The sequence below is a fragment of the Stegostoma tigrinum genome, chromosome 37 (assembly GCF_030684315.1).
Source record: "Stegostoma tigrinum isolate sSteTig4 chromosome 37, sSteTig4.hap1, whole genome shotgun sequence".
NCBI lineage: Eukaryota > Metazoa > Chordata > Chondrichthyes > Orectolobiformes > Stegostomatidae > Stegostoma > Stegostoma tigrinum.
In genome coordinates this window covers 27,633,490-27,653,287 of record NC_081390.1, presented here as the reverse complement: position 1 = coordinate 27,653,287, position 19,798 = coordinate 27,633,490, and the positions used below count along the sequence as shown (strand labels likewise).

The 19,798-nt window shown below is 46.6% G+C and overlaps 1 protein-coding gene across 1 annotated transcript in view; it reads left to right on the top strand.

The window, feature by feature from the left end:
* LOC125467609 (glutamate receptor ionotropic, delta-1-like) overlaps positions 1-19,798 on the top strand; it is a 174,827-nt gene that overhangs the window by 143,053 nt on the left and 11,976 nt on the right. The window contains exon 10 of the mRNA XM_059640263.1: positions 16,784-16,979. Coding sequence (XP_059496246.1) covers positions 16,784-16,979 — 196 coding nt within the window. The remainder of the gene's footprint in view (positions 1-16,783; positions 16,980-19,798) is intronic.

The following is a 19,798-nucleotide window of genomic DNA, read 5'->3' as shown; positions in this document are numbered from 1 at the left end:
ACACGTACCCACACACACACACACGTACCCACACACACACACGTACCCACGCACACACATACCCCCACAGACACACATACCCACACACACACACACACATATACACACACACACATACCCACACACACACACACGTACACACACACACACACACGTACACACACACGTACCCACAAACACGCACACGCACACACAGACGTACCCACACACACTCATGTCCCCCCACACGTACCCACACACACGTACACACACACACACTCACGTACACACAGATACACACACACACACACACACACGTACTCACACACACACACACACACACACACATATACACACACACACACACACACAGACGTACCCACACACACACACCCCTACCCACACACACACACACGTCCCCACAAACACACACACGCACACACAGACGTACCCACACACACTCATGTCCCCCCACACGTACCCACACACACGTACACACACACACACACTCACGTACCCACACATACACACACACACACACACACGTACACACACACACACGTACCCACACACACACGTACCCACACACACACACGTACACACGTACTCACACACACACACACACGTACCCACACACACACATACCCACACACACACACAAGTACACGCATACACACACGTACCCACACACACACACGTACCCACACACACACGTACCCACACACACGTGCCCACACACACACATACACACACACACACCCCCACACACACACGTAACCCCACACACACATACACGCACACACAAACCCCCACTCACACACACACACACACACATATTCACACACACGTACCCACACACACACACACGTACCCACACACACACACGTACCCACACACACACGTTGCCCACACACACACGTACCCACACACACATGTACCCACACACACACATGTACCCACACACACACACGTACCCACACACACACATACCCACACACACACACACACACACACACACACACACACACACACACACACGTACCCACACACACACGTACCCACACACACATGTACACACACACATACGTACCCACACACACACACATACCCACACACACGTACAGACACAAACACGTACACACACACACATACCCACACACACACGTACCCACACACACATTTGTACCCACACACACACTTACCCACACACACACACGTACCCACACACACACACACACACACACACACACACACACACGTACCCACACACACACGTTGCCCACACACACATATACCCACACACACATGTACCCACACACACACATGTACCCACACACACACGTACCCACACACACACGTACCTACACCCACACATACACACACACACATACCCCCACACACACACGTACCCACACACACACATACACGCACACACATACCCCCACACACACACGTACCCACACACTCACATATACTCACACACACACCCACACATACCCACACACACACGCACGTACACACACACACACACACACACACACACACACACACGTACCCACACATACACACGTACCCACGCACACACACGTACCCACACACGTACCCACACACACGTATACACACACACACATATACACACACACACACACACACACGCGTGTACCCACACACACACACGTACCCGCACACACACCTACACACACACACGTACCCACACACACACACGTACCCACACATACACACACACACACACACGTACCCACACACACACACGCGCACACACACACACATGCACACACACACACACACACACGTACCCACACACACACACGTACGCACACACACACACACGTACCCACACATACACACACACACACACGCGTACCCACACACGCACACATACATACACACACACACACACACACGTACCCACACACACACACGTACCCACACACACACATACCTACACACACACGAAACCACACACACACACGTACCTACACCCACACATACACACACACATACCCACACACACACATACACGCACACACATACCCCCACACACACACACACATATACTCACACACACACCCACACACACACACACACATACCCACACACACACGCACGTACACACACACACACACACACACACACACACGTACCCACACATACACACGTACCCACGCACACACACGTACCCACACACACACATACACAGACGTACCCACACACACACATGTACCCACACACACGTATACACACACACACATATACACACACACACACACACACACACGCGCGTACCCACACACACACACGTACCCGCACACACACCTACACACACACACGTACCCACACACACACACGTACCCACACATACACACACACACACACACGCGTACCCACACACGCACACATACATACACACACACACACACACACACGTACCCACACACACACACATACCCACACACACACATACACGCACACACATACCCCCACACACACACACACATATACTCACACACACACCCACACACACACACACACATACCCACACACACACGCACGTACACACACACACACACACACACACACGTACCCACACATACACACGTACCCACGCACACACACGTACCCACACACACACATACACAGACGTACCCACACACACACATGTACCCACACACACGTATACACACACACACATATACACACACACACACACACACACACACACGCGCGTACCCACACACACACACGTACCCGCACACACACCTACACACACACACGTACCCACACACACACACGTACCCACACATACACACACACACACACACGTACCCACACACACACACGCGCACACACGCACGCACGCACACACACACACACACACACACGTACCCACACACACACACGTACCCACACACACACACACGTACCCACACATACACACACACACACACGTACCCACACACGCACACACACATACACACACACACACACACGTACCCACACACACACACGTACCCACACACACACATACCTACACACACACGAAACCACACACACACACGTACACACACATACACACATGTACCCACACACACACACGTACCCACACATACACACACACACGTACCCACACACGCACACACACACACACACACACACATACACAGACGTACGTACCCACACACACACACACGTACCCCCCCCCCACACACACACGTACCCACACACACACATACCCACTCACACCCACACACACACACACACCCACACACACACACGTACACACACACACGTACCCACACACACACACGTACCCACACGTACCCACACACATACACACAGAGGCACACTCGCGCATGTACCCACACACACACACACACACACACACACACACACACACACACACACACACACACACGTACCCACACACACACACACACACAGGCACACACCCACACGTACCCACACACACACACACACACACACACACACACACACACACACACGTACCCACACACACACACACACGTACCCACATGTAACCACTCACGCACGCACGTACACACACACATGTACCCTCACGTACACACACACGTACATGCACATATGCACACACACATGCACGCACATACACACGTACAAACACACACACACGTGTATACACACACACACACACACACACACGCACACTGACACACGTGTACACACACAAAGAATAGCGAAAAGGAAAGTGGTTGCAAATAAGAATAGCCTCGTAGTCGAGTTAATAGATAATAGATAATTAATAGACAAGGTGCAGAGCTGGGCTGAGTGGTGGCAAATGGAGTTTAATGCAGACAAGTGTGAGGTGATGCACTTTGGCAGGAGTAACCGGAAGGCAAAGTACTGGGCTAATGGTAAGATTCTTGGTAGTGTAGATGAGCAGAGAGATCTCGGTGTCCATGTACACAGATCCTTGAAAGTTGCCACCCAAGTTGACAGGGCTGTTAAGAAGGCATACAGTGTTTTAGCTTTTATTAATAGAGGGCTAGAGTTCCAGAACCAAGAGGTTATTGTGAAGCTGTACAAAACTCTGGTGCGGCCGCACTTGGAGTATTGTGTACAGTTCTGGTCACCGCATTATAAGAAGGATCTGGATGTGAGTTTGCTCGCTGAGCTGGAAGGTTAGTTTTCAGACGTTTCGTCACCATTCTAGGTAACATCATCAGTGAGCCTCCGACGAAGCGCTGGTGTTATGTCCCGTTTTCTATTTATCTGGTTAGGTTTCCTTGGGTTGATGATGTCATTTTCTGTTCTTTTTCTCAGGGGATGGTAGATGGGCTCCAAATCAATGTGTTTGTTGATGGAGTTCCGGCTGGAATGCCATGCTTCTAGGAATTCTCGTGCATGTCTCTGTTTGGCTTGTCCTAGGATGGATGTGTTGTCCCAATCAAAGTGGTGTCCTTCCTCATCTGTATGTAAGGATACGAGTGATAGTGGGTCATGTCGTTTTGTGGCTAGTTAATGTTCATGTATCCTGGTGGCTAGCTTTCTGCCAGTTTGTCCAATGTAGTGTGAAGGATGTGGAAGCTTTGGAAAGGATACAGAGGAGATTTACTAGGATGTTGCCTGGTATGGAGGGAAGGTCTTATGAGGAAAGGCTGAGGGACTTGAGGCTGTTTTCATTAGAGAGAAGAAGGTTGAGAGGTGACTTAATTGAAACATATAAAATAATCAGAGGGTTAGATAGGGTGGATAGGGAGAGCCTTTTTCCTAGGATGGTGATGGCAAGCTCGAGGGGGCATAGCTTTAAATTGAGGGGTGAAAGATATAGGACAGATGTCAGAGGTAGTTTCTTTACTCAGAGAGTAGTAAGGGAATGGACTGCTTTGCCTGCAACGGTAGTAGATTCGCCAACTTTAGGTACATTTAAGTCGTCATTGGATAAGCATATGGACGCACATGGAATAGTGTAGGTTAGATGGGCTTGAGATCGGTATGACAGGTCAGCACAACATCGAGGGCTGAAGTGCCTTTACTGTGCTATAATGTTCTAATTCACGTGATTTCTTTGTCAAAGCCCTGAAAGTCAGGGTCCAGTGGAGTTCTTTTGCAGAGAAACATGGATACAAATGGCTGCGGTTGACTGACAGCAGGATTTTATGACAGAGACCCTTTTCATGCTGGTAAAAGCCTTAACAATGTGAGGTTAGTCCATTTTCATGTGAAAATAACTTTGCTTCTGGCAACCAAGTTTCAAAGAGATTGAGAGTTGAGGCAGGCTTAGCAGAGCTTAGAGACTGTTAGTTGGCTGAAGATCCTAAGCTGACTCAATAATAAGGAAAATCTACTTCTTATGAGGCTCAAGGTGACTTCAGAAAATGTGTGATGAAAGCATTTTCTCAATGACTGGGAGTTTTGATCATGTGAAGGGATTGCTGGATGAATCAGCTCTAACATAACAGGTAGGCTCTAGGTAACAATAAGTTTCTATCTCACTGTTTAGGGGTCTTAGATCTACTTTAAGGGATAAATGGAACTGTTGGCAGCACCATAGACATGATGTGGTTAACAGTCTCTGCCCCAATCAAAATCTATTGTTTGTTTGTATGAGATAAAAGATGAGCTGTTAGTACCATGAGATAACAAGGTGTAGAGCTGGATGAACACGGCCGGCCAAGCGGCATCAGAGAACCAGGAAGGCTGATGTTTCGGGCCTAGACCCTTCTTCAGAAATTTCTGAAGAAGGGTCTAGGCCTGAAATGTCAGCTTTCCTGCTCCTCTGACACTGCTTGGCTTGCTGTGCTCACCCAGCTCTACACCTTGTTATCTCAGATTCTCCAGCATCTGCAGTTCCTACTATCGCTGTTGGTACCATTTCAGGTACAATAAGTTTTAGTAGCTCCCCTGTGTTCAGAACTGGCTGGGAAGTCATGCAATGGACTGGTCCTTTGTCCTTGTGGGCTGAAAGGTCCTAATAGTGCAGGAGTGTGATATTTTAGGAGGGTAGTAGTTTTAGATTTTGTCCAGCAAAGAGCATTTTAAAATGTGAAGAATTAAATACATTGTTTAAAACAATTGATTGCCTCTTTCAATTTTTGTCAGCAACCCACATCCAGAAAAGGAAACAGAAGTCTCAGTTGACATTTAATTACTTATTTAACTACAGTGAGTGGAGTGTCTCTTTCAGGAGCAGTCATATTATGGGGCAGCTTGTGGTTGGTGGGAAGATGGTAAACCAAACACCTGTTGTATTTTCAATCCTCATCCGTGCTCCCGCCTCAACCAAAAACTGGCCAAGGAAAATAGGGGCAGGGTGGCTAAGGCTAGCTAATTGAATCAAGCCCCAAGATTAAATCCTATCAGTTCTCATTTGCTTCAAGCCAAAGTTACACAAAGTGAGGTCTGATTTAGTAAATTTTCCATTTGGGAATCATTTTGTTAAATTTTATTATTTGAGTTTAAAAAGATAAAAAATAACCAAACCGACTTGGAGAAAGAATGATATTTGAGCTGAGAAGCCATTGTTAAATTACTACAGCTTACTCCTTCCTGAGCTCAACCTGGACAGTGTGAAGCCTCAATGCTCCAGCTCAGAGAAACTCAAATTTTACAGCCTGGGTAAGAATTACAGAATGGCTGGGTCCATCAGCTGGGGAGGGCTTTTATATTCACACTTGGACTGTCCCATTACTGGGTGAATGGACAGTTTATGGTTTGGGACAAATGGGATCAAATCGTACTGAAGAATCTCATTTCCTAGCCGCCAACCAAACAGAGATGCCCAGCTGTACTTGGGTGAAATAGCTCCACAGAGGCCGTCCCACCACCATGTCTACATGTTGACACTGATCCAACTCCCTCAGAGCCAACTCTCAGAGTAAACATGATATATGACACTCCTGTTTATAACCGGCAGCTAGAGCTTTCTGATTGGGGCTGTTAATCTGGTCCAATCAGAGAACCCATATTCTGTGAAGTCCAAATAAAAACCAAAACAACTGCTGATGCTTTAAATCAGCAACTTCTGTTTCTATGAGGTCCATCTGTCTGACTTTGTTGTAATTACTATATTGGGGACAAAGCAGGAACAGAGGGCTGAGATGATCAGCCATGACCCTATTTCATTGTGGAACAGGCCCAAGGGGCCGAATGGCCTTCTCCTGCTCTTATTTTCTGTGTTTCCATGTTTCTATCTGGAACATTTTGCAGCCTTTACAGAAGCTTCGCTTGATGCGGTCAATCATAATGTCATCTTTTGTGGAAGTCGGATGTTAATGTTTATTTTGAAAGGGTCATTACTTTCCAATTCTCTGGATGTAGAAAATCCCAACAGCAGCTTTCATTCCCAACATTTTTCTGACTTATCCTGCTGCAATCAGCAATCAGTCCTGAATCCTTCTCATCTCTCATCTCACTGTAATTGAAGAATTATTGACACTTGACATTAAAACTGGAGGAGATGCTGGTGGAATACAAAGTCATTTGCATCTTTTTAACTTTTAACAAGTGGATAGATTTCTGTTAGCCAGTGAATCGAGGGTTATCAGGGTTTACTCTGAAAAAAGTGAAATTGGAAGCACAGACAAATCAGCCATTCATCTTACTGAATGAGAGAGCCAACTCAATCAGCCAAATGAACACAGCAGGCCAAGCAGCATCTCAGGAGCACAAAAGATGACGTTTTGGGCCTAGACCCATCATCAGAAAAGGCCCGAAACGTCAGCTTTTGTGCTCCTGAGATGCTGCTTGGCCTGCTGTGTTCATCCAGCTTCACACTTTGTTATCATGGATTCTCCAGCATCTGCAGTTCCCATTATCTCTCTCTCAATCAGCTGAATGGCCCACTACTGCTCTGATTTTGTCTGTGTGTTTTAAATACTTGCCTTAAAATAACAACTAAATGCAATTTTGCTTGCATCAATTTAAAATTATTTTTCAGTGGTCCCTCACAGCAGCTTACTACAAATCCATTGTCTCATTCAGCCTCTCAGGAGGGGTCTGTTTGTGGCGAATTAATGTTTCAGGAGATGAAGCTGCTGCAGTTTGTGAGAGAACGTTCACTCGGGGAGTTTTGTTTTGCAAACATTGTTCATTGAAATTAAGCCTTTTTTTTATTACTCCTCTCCCTTCTGTTCACTGGGCCAACCCCTACAATGAGCTTTAACATGGAGCACTGATTTCAGCATTATCATATTCCCTACAGACCAATTCATTTTAAGTTATTCTGCTGGAATCTTAATCACACTGGCTGTGCCCCATCCACACCAAACCTGTTTAGTGCTGTTAATGTCTAACTGCAAAACAGATTTAATTTCATTCATACACACATCGCAGCTGCCTCAGAAACAGGGAGACATGATGAACTGGATTACCAACACGTTGACTGGAGCTGAGATCTGCAATTAACAATTGAATAACCTCAGAATGTTTGAGAACCTGACAGGCAGAGACAAAACAAAATAAAATATCTGGATGGAAACATTTGGAGGACTTTTTTAAATCAGGCTATTGAGGTCTGCATTTCCCTTTTATTTCCTTTGCATGCTTGAGCCTTAGTTTCAAAAATAAGATCAGTTCACTCTGGTGTATGAAGGTTTCAGGGCCCTGTACAGTCGTGTCTTTGTGGAATGTGTTCAACAAGGTTGCTTAGTTGTCTTTGGACATGGTGGGGGTGAGGTCCCTTCTTGAACCGCTGCAATCCATGTGCTATAGGTAGACCCGCAGTGGCCTTAGGAAGAGAATCCCAGGATTTTGACCCAGTGACACTGAAGGGATGGTGATATATTTCCAAGAGGTGGAGACAATAACGACAGCAGATGCTTGAAGCTAGATTCTATAGGTGTGAGACTGGAAGAGCACAATAGCTCAGACAGCATCTAAGGATCAGGTAAGTCAATGAAACCCTTTGTCAGGACAAAGGATTTCAGCCCAAAACATTGACTGACCTGCTTCACGGATGATGTCTGGTATAATTCCAAGTCAGGACGGTGAGAGGCTCGGAGGGGAACTTGCAGTTGGTGGTGTTCCCATGTATCTGCTGCGCTTCCCCTTCAAGACAGAAGTGGTTGTGAGTTTGAAAGGAGTGTCTGAGGTGATCTTTGCATGCACAGAACGTATGATGGCATTTTCTGAATAAATTAGGGGCGAGGGGATAACAGGGGATGAAGTGGGGCACAGTAAGCACGTAAGTGTCAATCTGTGGGCAGAGCCAGAAAACATAGAACATAGAACATAGAACAGTACAGCACAGAACAGGCCCTTCAGCCCACAATGTTGTGCCGACCATTGATCCTCATGTATGCACCCTCAAATTTCTGTGACCATATGCATGTCCAGCAGTCTCTTAAATGACCCCAATGACCTTGCTTCCACAACTGCTGCTGGCAACGCATTCCATGCTCTCACAACTCTCTGCGTAAAGAACCTGCCTCTGACATCCCCTCTATACTTTCCACCAACCAGCTTAAAACTATGACCCCTCGTGCTAGCCATTTCTGCCCTGGGAAATAGTCTCTGGCTATCAACTCTATCTATGCCTCTCATTATCTTGTATACCTCAATTAGGTCCCCTCTCCTCCTCCTTTTCTCCAATGAAAAGAGACCGAGCTCAGTCAACCTCTCTTCATAAGATAAGCCCTCCAGTCCAGGCAGCATCCTGGTAAACCTCCTCTGAACCCTCTCCAAAGCATCCACATCTTTCCTATAATAGGGCGCCCAGAACTGGACGCAGTATTCCAAGTGCGGTCTAACCAAAGTTTTATAGAGCTGCAACAAGATCTCATGACTCTTAAACTCAATCCCCCTGTTAATGAAAGCCAAAACACCATATGCTTTCTTAACAACCCTGTCCACTTGGGTGGCCATTTTAAGGGATCTATGTATCTGCACACCAAGATCCCTCTGTTCCTCCACGCTGCCAAGAATCCTATCCTTAATCCTGTACTCAGCTTTCAAATTCGACCTTCCAAAATGCATCACCTTGCATTTATCCAGGTTGAACTCCATCTGCCACCTCTCAGCCCATCTCTGCATCCTGTCAATGTCCCGCTGCAGCCTACAACAGCCCTCTACACTGTCAACGACACCTCCGACCTTTGTGTCGTCTGCAAACTTGCTGATCCATCCTTCAATTCCCTCATCCAAGTCATTAATAAAAATTACAAACAGTAGAGGCCCAAGGACAGAACCCTGTGGAACTCCACTCACCACTGACTTCCAGGCAGAATATTTTCCTTCTACTACCACTCGCTGTCTTCTGTTGGCCAGCCAATTCTGTATCCAAGCAGCTAAGTTCCCCTGTATCCCATTCCTCCTGACCTTCTGAATGAGCCTACCATGGGGAACCTTATCAAATGCCTTACTGAAGTCCATATACACCACATCCACAGCTCGACCCTCATCAACTTTTCTAGTCACATCCTCAAAAAACTCGATAAGGTTTGTAAGGCATGACCTACCCCTCACAAAGCCGTGTTGACTGTATTTGATCAAGCCATGCTCTTCCAGATGGTCATAAATCTTATCCCTCAGAATCCTTTCTAACACCTTGCAGACGACAGACGTGAGACTTACCGGTCTATAATTGCCGGGGATTTCCCTATTTCCTTTCTTGAAGAGAGGAATTACATTTGCCTCTCTCCAGTCCTCAGGTACGACTCCAGTGCAGAGCGAGGATACAAAGATCTTCGCAAGTGGCGAAGCAATTGCATTTCTCGCTTCCCAAAGCAGCCGAGGACAAATCTGATCCGGGCCTGGCGACTTGTCAATCTTAATGTTTGACAAAATTTTCAGCACATCAGCTTCGTCTATCTCTATCCATTCCAGCATGCACACCTGCTCTTCAAAGGTTTCATTCACTACAAAGTTTGTTTCTTTCGTAAAGACAGAAGCAAAAAATTCACTTAGGGCATCCCCTACCTCCTCAGGCTCCACACACAAGTTCCCTATGCTATCCCTGATCGGCCCTACTCTTTCTTTGACCATTCTCTTATTCCTCACGTAAGTGTAAAATGCCTTTGTGTTTTCCCGGATTCCTTCTGCCAAGCCTTTCTCGTGCCCCCTCCTTGCTCTCCTCAGACCATTTTTGAGCTCCTTCCTTGCCTGCATGTAATCCTCTCTAGCTGAATTTGACCCTAGCTTCCTCCACCTTATGTAAGCTATCTTCTTCCTTTTCACTAGAAGCTCCACCGCTCTCGTCATCCAAGGTTCCTTAATCTTACCCCTTCTTGCCTGTCTCAGAGGGACATATTTACTCATCACTCCCAACAACTGTTCCTTAAACCGTCTCCACATGTCGATAGTTCCCTTACCATGGAACAACTGCTCCCAGTCCATGCTTCCTAACTCATGTCTAATTGCATCATAGTTTCCTCTTCCCCAATTAAATATCCTCCCATTTTGCCTAATCCTCTCCTTCTCCATAGCTATGTAGAATGTGAGGCAGTTATGGTCACTATCACCAAAATGCTCTCCCACCACAAGATCTGATACCTGCCCCGGCTCGTTTCCGAGCACCAAGTCTAGAATGGCCTCTCCCCTCGTTGGCCTGTCAACGTACTGCGTTAGGAAACCTTCCTGAACACACCTTACAAAAACAGCTCCATTCAAATCTTCTGCTCGAAGGAGGTTCCAATCAATATTAGGAAAGTTAAAGTCACCCATTACAACAACCCTACTGCGTGCACACTTTTCCAAAATCTGTCGACCTATGCTTTCTTCAATCTCCCTGCTGCTATTGGGGGGCCTGTAGTAAACCCCTAACGAGGTGACTACTCCCTTGCTGTTCCTAATTTCCACCCATACTGACTCAGTGGGCAGATCTTCCTCGACAAAGGAAGCTTCTGTAACTGTGATACCCTCTCTGATTAGTAGTGCTACACCCCCTCCTCTTTTTCCCCCCTCCCTATTCTTTTTAAATGTTCTAAACCCTGGAAGATCCAGCAACCATTCCTGCCCATGAGAAACCCATGTCTCTGTTCTGGCCACAACATCATAGCACCAGGTACTGATAGGTGAGGTTTTAAATGAGTACTTTGATCTCCATTCATGATTGAGAAGAACAACATAGGGATAGAAATCAGGAAACAGGAGTGTGATATGATTAAAACAACTTACAGTCAAGGAACAGGAGGTATTTGTGATTTTAATGGTCTTAAAATTAGATAAATCCCCAGGCTTCTGCCGGATGCAAAGGAGGACACTGTAGGGGCCTGACTTTAATTTTCAGATTCTCTTTGGACACATCTAAGGCACTAAAGTGAAGGACAGCGAATGTGGTTCATTATTTTATAAGGTTGTTAAGGATAAGCCAGTTTACGACGGGGCATTAGTTTAACATCAGTGGTAGAGAAATTATTGGAAAAAGATTTAAGGGGCAGAATTTATTTCCAAGAGGAGAAGCAAGGATTAATTGAGGGTAGTGAGCACAGCTTTGTCATGGGAACCTGTCTGATGGGTTTGATTGCATCTTTCAAGGAAGTGACCAAATTACGGGTAGGGGTACCACGATGGTTGTACATGGACATCAGCAAGGCTTTTGATAAAGTCTGACATAGAAGATTGGTCTAGAAGGTAAGAGGGCCCATGGGATCCAAGGTAATTTGGCCAATTGGATCCAAAACTGGCTTCGCGGCAAGAAGCAGAGGGTGATGGTCGAAGGGTGTTTTTGCGACTGGAAGCCTGTGTGCAGTGGCATGCAACAGAGCTCAGTACTGGGTCTCTCTTGCTGTTAATTACTTTTACTAATGATCTAGACATGAATGTACGAGGAATGATCAGTACATTTGCAGATGACACAAAGATTGGTAGGGTGGTAAATCACGAGAAGGAAAGCCTCAGACTACAGAACAATATAGGTAGGCAGGTCTGATGGTTGAACAGTGGCAAATGAAATGCAATCCTGAAGAATGTGTAATGATGCATTTTGGAAGAACTAACAAAGTAAGAGAGTTCATGATGAATGGTAGGACCTTTTGGGGGTAGATGATCAGACAAACCTTGGTGTCCATGTCCACAGATTCTTAAAGGCAGCGGGACAGATGGATAAATGTGGTCAAGAAAGCAGATAGGGTACATGTCTTTAGTGGATGATGCATTGAGTAGAAGAGCAATGAGGTTAAGATGGATTTGCATATCAAGTTAGACTACAGTTCGATTACTGTGTGCTATTCTGGTCGCCACATTACAAGAAGGACATGATTTCACTTGAGAGGGGGCAGAGGAGATTCACCAGGATGCAATGATTCAGTGATGAAGAGAGACTAGAGAGGCTGGGCTCATTTTCATTCGCACAGAGAAGGCTGAGGGGCAACCTGATTGAGGTGTGCAAAATGATGAAGATCAATGAGAAGAAAGCTTTCCCCTTAGCAGTGGGTTCAGTTATGGGGGGATAACAAGGTGTGGAGCTGGATGAACACAGCAGGCCAAGCAGCATCAGAGGAGCAGGAAGCCTGATGTTTTGGGCCTAGACCCTCTTCGATAACTGGGGGACTGGGATGATATAGAGTTATGTAAGGAGCAGGACATTCCTGTAGGATCCTACAGGATGCTGCAGGAAATGCCACCACTGGCTTGGCTTTTGAAGGGTTAAGAGATACATGTGAAAAGTGTGGGAAGAAAAGGAGAGATTTTGTTTACTTGTGCTGCCCTAAAGCTGCCACAAAGCAAACATATCAGCCTGAGTCACCTCTTCACAGGTTATTGCTTTTTGAATGTTCCAGAAATGAGAGATCAGACTGTGTGAAAGCAGTGTCAGGGGAAAGTGAATATCTTCAGAATGTGTGGTCAGAGTTTAAGATGCTTTGGTTTTGTTTGTTTTTAATTTTAGCCAGGAGTATCTCGGGTTCCTGGAGCTATCTGTTCTCCCCTCCCAGCGAGGCTTTGCTGCATCTGCCTCAGTACAAACAATTCTTACAATGACCCAGGAAACAAAAGCTGCAGCGGGTCAGACACAGCTCTGAGACAAATGTGCCCCAAAGAAAATATAAGCTGTGCAAAGAAAGGAGCTTTTGCGCAGAAATAGTGGGTGAGATAGAATTTACAAATGCATTTCAGATTCGATTGGCTTGGAGGATGAGGATCAGCAATGTTGAAATAGGCTGGATTGAGGAGATCAGATGCTTTGGTTGGGTGAAGGACAGACCCTATGGACTGTCCGGGTTTTACATTGTTGTGCATTCTTTATTTCCAGTGCCCGGTGAGAGTGAGAGACAAGACACGGTTATGCAATGTATTAGTGCATTATATCAACTTATCGGAAACCCACTGATTCAAAACTAAAATAGGAATGCTGGAGGACTTTTGTTGTTAATTTTTACAATTAACAGAGAGCAGTGTCTGACTGAGATGATAGCACCCTCAACAGAACAGAAAGCAATGTGCACTGATCTCTGGTTTGGTGAATCAAAACAGACAGAAGCTTTCAGTCAGAAGCTGGGTGTGTTATAAAATATTGGTCTAAATTGATTGATCATATGTTCACTGTCCTAACTGTGTGTGCTTGATGCACTGTTTGAACCTGAGCATATACTATGCAGCACACAATGAGGGCACTCTCTAACATTGTCTTTCTTGCTACCAGCTGCCCACATAGGGTACATTCTGAAGCACCATGCCCTGTGCACCATATTGGGGTGAGCAATTGAAACTTTATACACGGTCCAGCTGTTCTCACAGTTCCATGTGGCCAGAATCTTGGACTGTACTCCAGGACATTGACAACTTCCGTCAGCCCTACCTGTTTTAGTGCAGCAGAGACTGAGTTTGGAGAAAGTGATGAAAATCTGTGATCATACTGAGAGAGAGGACTGTGTCACTGCTGTCACCTAATGAAAGGCTGGGCCACAGAGTGAAAACTTCCCAACGCAGTGTCCAAGATAAGGAACAGTTCATTAACCCAATCCCACTGCCTCAATAATGGAAGAAAGAAACCAGTTTCCAATTTCCCCTTTCCATTTATTAATTGTCCATTTTTGGCAGCAGGAAGGATTCATTGAGTGATAGGTTTTAACAGCACAGAAGGATGCCATTTGCCCTATCATGTATGCACCAATCATCAAACATCCATCTATTCTAACCTCAGTGTCCTGCAGAATTATGTACCTGAACCCCTAAGTCTCTGTGTTCTACATCACTATCCAGACCCCTACTATTAATTGTATAAGTCCGAGCCTTGTTTATTTTACCAAAATGCAACACCTCACATTTATCCAAATTAAACTCCATCTGCCACTTCTTAGCCCATTGACCCAATTGATCAATATCTCTTTGTAATCTTAAGATTCTTCAGTCACACAAGCACATGCACAGGCACACTTTACACACACGCTCACTCACTCATGTGTTCACTCTCTCTTTCACACACACCCCACACACACACCACACACACAGCCTAAAAGGCCTGAACAATGCGCACAAGTAGATAGATTACTGTTAAAGGCCTGCTATTCAGCCCAGCCTTTGTTATTATCTTTGCATGTGTTCAGTAGATTCTCCACAATCAGCAGTCCGTGTAAATGTCTATCACAGGATCAGAAAGAGCTGAATACCTTACAGAGGTAGCATTACAATTCACCAGACACTTTGCACTCAATCTACTGCATTTACAGTCGATTCAGTAAAACCCATTTACACGTTAGTGACAAAGGTTTCTGAAGATTGATGCATAGTGATGACTAATAAAGTTTATCCTTCACAATTCCTTGACTTGTGGACAATGAATATCTAACAGCCAAGAAATAGAAACAGTTCCCAGTGCACATCATCTGACTGAGGCCAGGATTGAGAATTCTGACAGTTCATTCATTGGTCAATTTCATCATCTGAAGGAATGTGGTGTGCACTGGGCTCCAGTTTATCAGCTCCTGACTCCAACTCTCATTCACCACACCCAAATCTGGCTTTCAAATGCGTGCTGATTTCTCTTTTACAAGAAAATGCTGATTTGTAAATAGCCCAAAAAATGAGGATGTAATAAATTATCAGTGCTAATGAGGAACAAGATAACCAGTATCTAAGTGAGAGAGAGAGGGAGTGTGTGTATGTGTGTGGGGAAAAGTGAGTGTTTATGTGAGAAAGTGAATGTGTTTGAGAGACAGTGAAAAAGATTATGCATGAGAGAGTATGTGTGAGTGTGAGAGAGAGAATGTGTGTGTATCTGGGTGAGTGTGAATGTGGGATTGTGCGTTAGTAAGCATCTGTGTCTGTGTTGGAATGGGGAAAGAGGGCATGAGGGTGTGTATGAGGGTGTTTGTGAGTGTGTGTGTGTCTGAATGAGTCTGTGGGTGTGTGGGATGTTTTGCTCATTAATTTAATTGCTGTCTGATGAAGACTCAGGGTCTCTGGAATATGAAAGGGGTAGCAGTTTGTAAACAATTATTCAAATCCATTTTCAGTTTGTAAGGTTGTGACAGAGGTCGCAGTTTAAAATAGAAGTGGTGTGAAACCTTTTCTGTCAGCAAGTTGGGAATTCTCTTTCTGAAAAGATATTGAAAGTAGAATCTTTGAATATGTTTAAGTCAGAGCTGCACAGATTCTGGGTAAGAAATGGGGTGAAAGGTAATTGGAGTTGGTGGGAATGTGGAGTAGTTGGATCAACTGTGATTGTACAGCATGGAGGGACTGAGTGGTCTACTCCTTGTTTTTGCATTAATTTACATTCCCCCTCTTGTAAAACTTCTGCTTCAACTCTCTGTATCAAAGGCACTGGAGCAATTTATTGAGCTGCTCCAACGATTAGCGCTCTTATTATTTCTGTTTTCAAACCGAGCGATGTTAAATCCTCACTCTTCATTCCTTTACTCTTCAGCTCCTTTCAAGATCTGGCCAAGCAGTCTGACTTATCATACGGCACAGTGAGAGACTCATCTGTCTACGAGTACTTCCAGGCAAAGGGGACCAACCCTCTGGAGCAGGACAGCACGTACGCTGAACTTTGGAGAACAATCAGTAAAAACAATGGGGCAGACAACTGTGTGTCAGCAACTAATGAAGGCATCAGGAAGGTAAGATCCACACCCACACTTCCTTAACTCCCATTCACCTCAACAAATCCATCCCCTCCCTGTAGGATCCTCCTTGTACAGTATTTATCATCAACCTATTCAGAGATGCTATGACACATCACTGGACCAGGTGGGATTTGAACCCAAGCTTTTACGCAGAAGTAGAGACACAAAGTCCTAGAGATGAGATAATGGGAACTGCAGATGCTGGAGATTCCAAGATAATAAAATGTGAGGCTGGATGAACACAGCAGGCCAAGCAGCATCTCAGGAGCACAAAAGCTGACGTTTCGGGCCTAGACCCTTCATCAGAGAGGGGGATGGGGGGAGGGAACTGGAATAAATAGGGAGAGAGGGGGAGGCGGACCGAAGATGGAGAGTAAAGAAGATAGGTGGAGAGGGTGTAGGTGGGGAGGTAGGGAGGGGATAGGTCAGTCCAGGGAAGACGGACAGGTCAAGGAGGTGGGATGAGGTTAGTAGGTAGCTGGGGGTGCGGCTTGGGGTGGGAGGAAGGGATGGGTGAGAGGAAGAACCGGTTAGGGAGGCAGAGACAGGTTGGACTGGTTTTGGGATGCAGTGGGTAGAGGGGAAGAGCTGGGCTGGTTGTGTGGTGCAGTGGGGGGAGGGGATGAACTGGGCTGGTTGAGGGATGCAGTGGGGGAAGGGGAGATTTTGAAACTGGTGAAGTCCACATTGATACCATATGGCTGCAGGGTTCCCAGGCGGAATATGAGTTGCTGTTCCTGCAACCTTCGGGTGGCATCATTGTGGCAGTGCAGGAGGCCCATGATGGACATGTCATCAAGAGAATGGGAGGGGGAGTGGAAATGGTTTGCGACTGGGAGGTGCAGTTGTTTGTTGCGAACTGAGCGGAGGTGTTCTGCAAAGCGGTCCCCAAGCCTCCGCTTGGTTTCCCCAATGTAGAGAAAGCCGCACCGGGTACAGTGGATGCAGTATACCACATTGGCAGATGTGCAGGTGAACCTCTGCTTAATGTGGAATGTCATCTTGGGGCCTGGGATGGGGGTGAGGGAGGAGGTGTGGGGACAAGTGTAGCATTTCCTGCGGTTGCAGGGGAAGGTGCCGGGTGTGGTGGGGTTGGAGGGCAGTGTGGAGCGAACAAGGGAGTCACGGAGAGAGTGGTCTCTCCGGAAAGCAGACAGGGGTGGGGATGGAAAAATGTCTTGGGTGGTGGGGTCGGATTGTAAATGGCGGAAGTGTCGGAGGATAATGCGTTGTATCCGGAGGTTGGTAGGGTGGTGTGTGAGAACCGGAGGTTCCCCCCCACGGTGATTGAGAACGCCCTTGACCGTGTCTCCCGCATTTCCCGCGACACATCCCTCACACCCCGCCCCCGCCACAACCGCCCCAAGAGGATCCCCCTCGTTCTCACACACCACCCTACCAACCTCCGGATACAACGCATTATCCTCCGACACTTCCGCCATTTACAATCCGACCCCACCACCCAAGACATTTTTCCATCCCCACCCCTGTCTGCTTTCCGGAGAGACCACTCTCTCCGTGACTCCCTTGTTCGCTCCACACTGCCCTCCAACCCCACCACACCCGGCACCTTCCCCTGCAACCGCAGGAAATGCTACACTTGTCCCCACACCTCCTCCCTCACCCCCATCCCAGGCCCCAAGATGACATTCCACATTAAGCAGAGGTTCACCTGCACATCTGCCAATGTGGTATACTGCATCCACTGTACCCGGTGCGGCTTTCTCTACATTGGGGAAACCAAGCGGAGGCTTGGGGACCGCTTTGCAGAACACCTCCGCTCAGTTCGCAACAAACAACTGCACCTCCCAGTCGCAAACCATTTCCACTCCCCCTCCCATTCTCTTGATGACATGTCCATCATGGGCCTCCTGCACTGCCACAATGATGCCACCCGAAGGTTGCAGGAACAGCAACTCATATTCCGCCTGGGAACCCTGCAGCCATATGGTATCAATGTGGACTTCACCAGTTTCAAAATCTCCCCTTCCCCCACTGCATCCCTCAACCAGCCCAGTTCATCCCCTCCCCCCACTGCACCACACAACCAGCCCAGCTCTTCCCCTCTACCCACTGCATCCCAAAACCAGTCCAACCTGTCTCTGCCTCCCTAACCGGTTCTTCCTCTCACCCATCCCTTCCTCCCACCCCAAGCCGCACCCCCAGCTACCTACTAACCTCATCCCACCTCCTTGACCTGTCCGTCTTCCCTGGACTGACCTATCCCCTCCCTACCTCCCCACCTACACCCTCTCCACCTATCTTCTTTACTCTCCATCTTCGGTCCGCCTCCCCCTCTCTCCCTATTTATTCCAGTTCCCTCCCCCCATCCCCCTCTCTGATGAAGGGTCTAGGCCCGAAACGTCAGCTTTTGTGCTCCTGAGATGCTGCTTGGCCTGCTGTGTTCATCCAGCCTCACATTTTATTAACACAAAGTCCTAGTTGCTATTCAACATCTGCCATCTGCCTGAACATAAGGTCTTTGTCAGACCTCCTGGAACCATTTCCCAGGTGATGACTTTGTTAAATAGCCAACTCCTGCTTTCTTGTTTAAATATAATGTTTAAATAAATATTATACCCAGTCACGAAGCATTTGCAGAACCTTTTGATCAGGAACCAACCTGCAATTAACTTCCAGGCCTGGTCTTGTGAATAAACAAAACCTTGTTTGCTCTGTTTTCCTTTTAACACAAGTTGTTACCCATAGTCCAAAACTCCTCTTTAGCTCACAGCTGCAAACTAAAGTTGATAAAAGAATAAAACAAGAATAATGAAACTTAGTGACAGTTCTGATACACAGTTGATAACAGA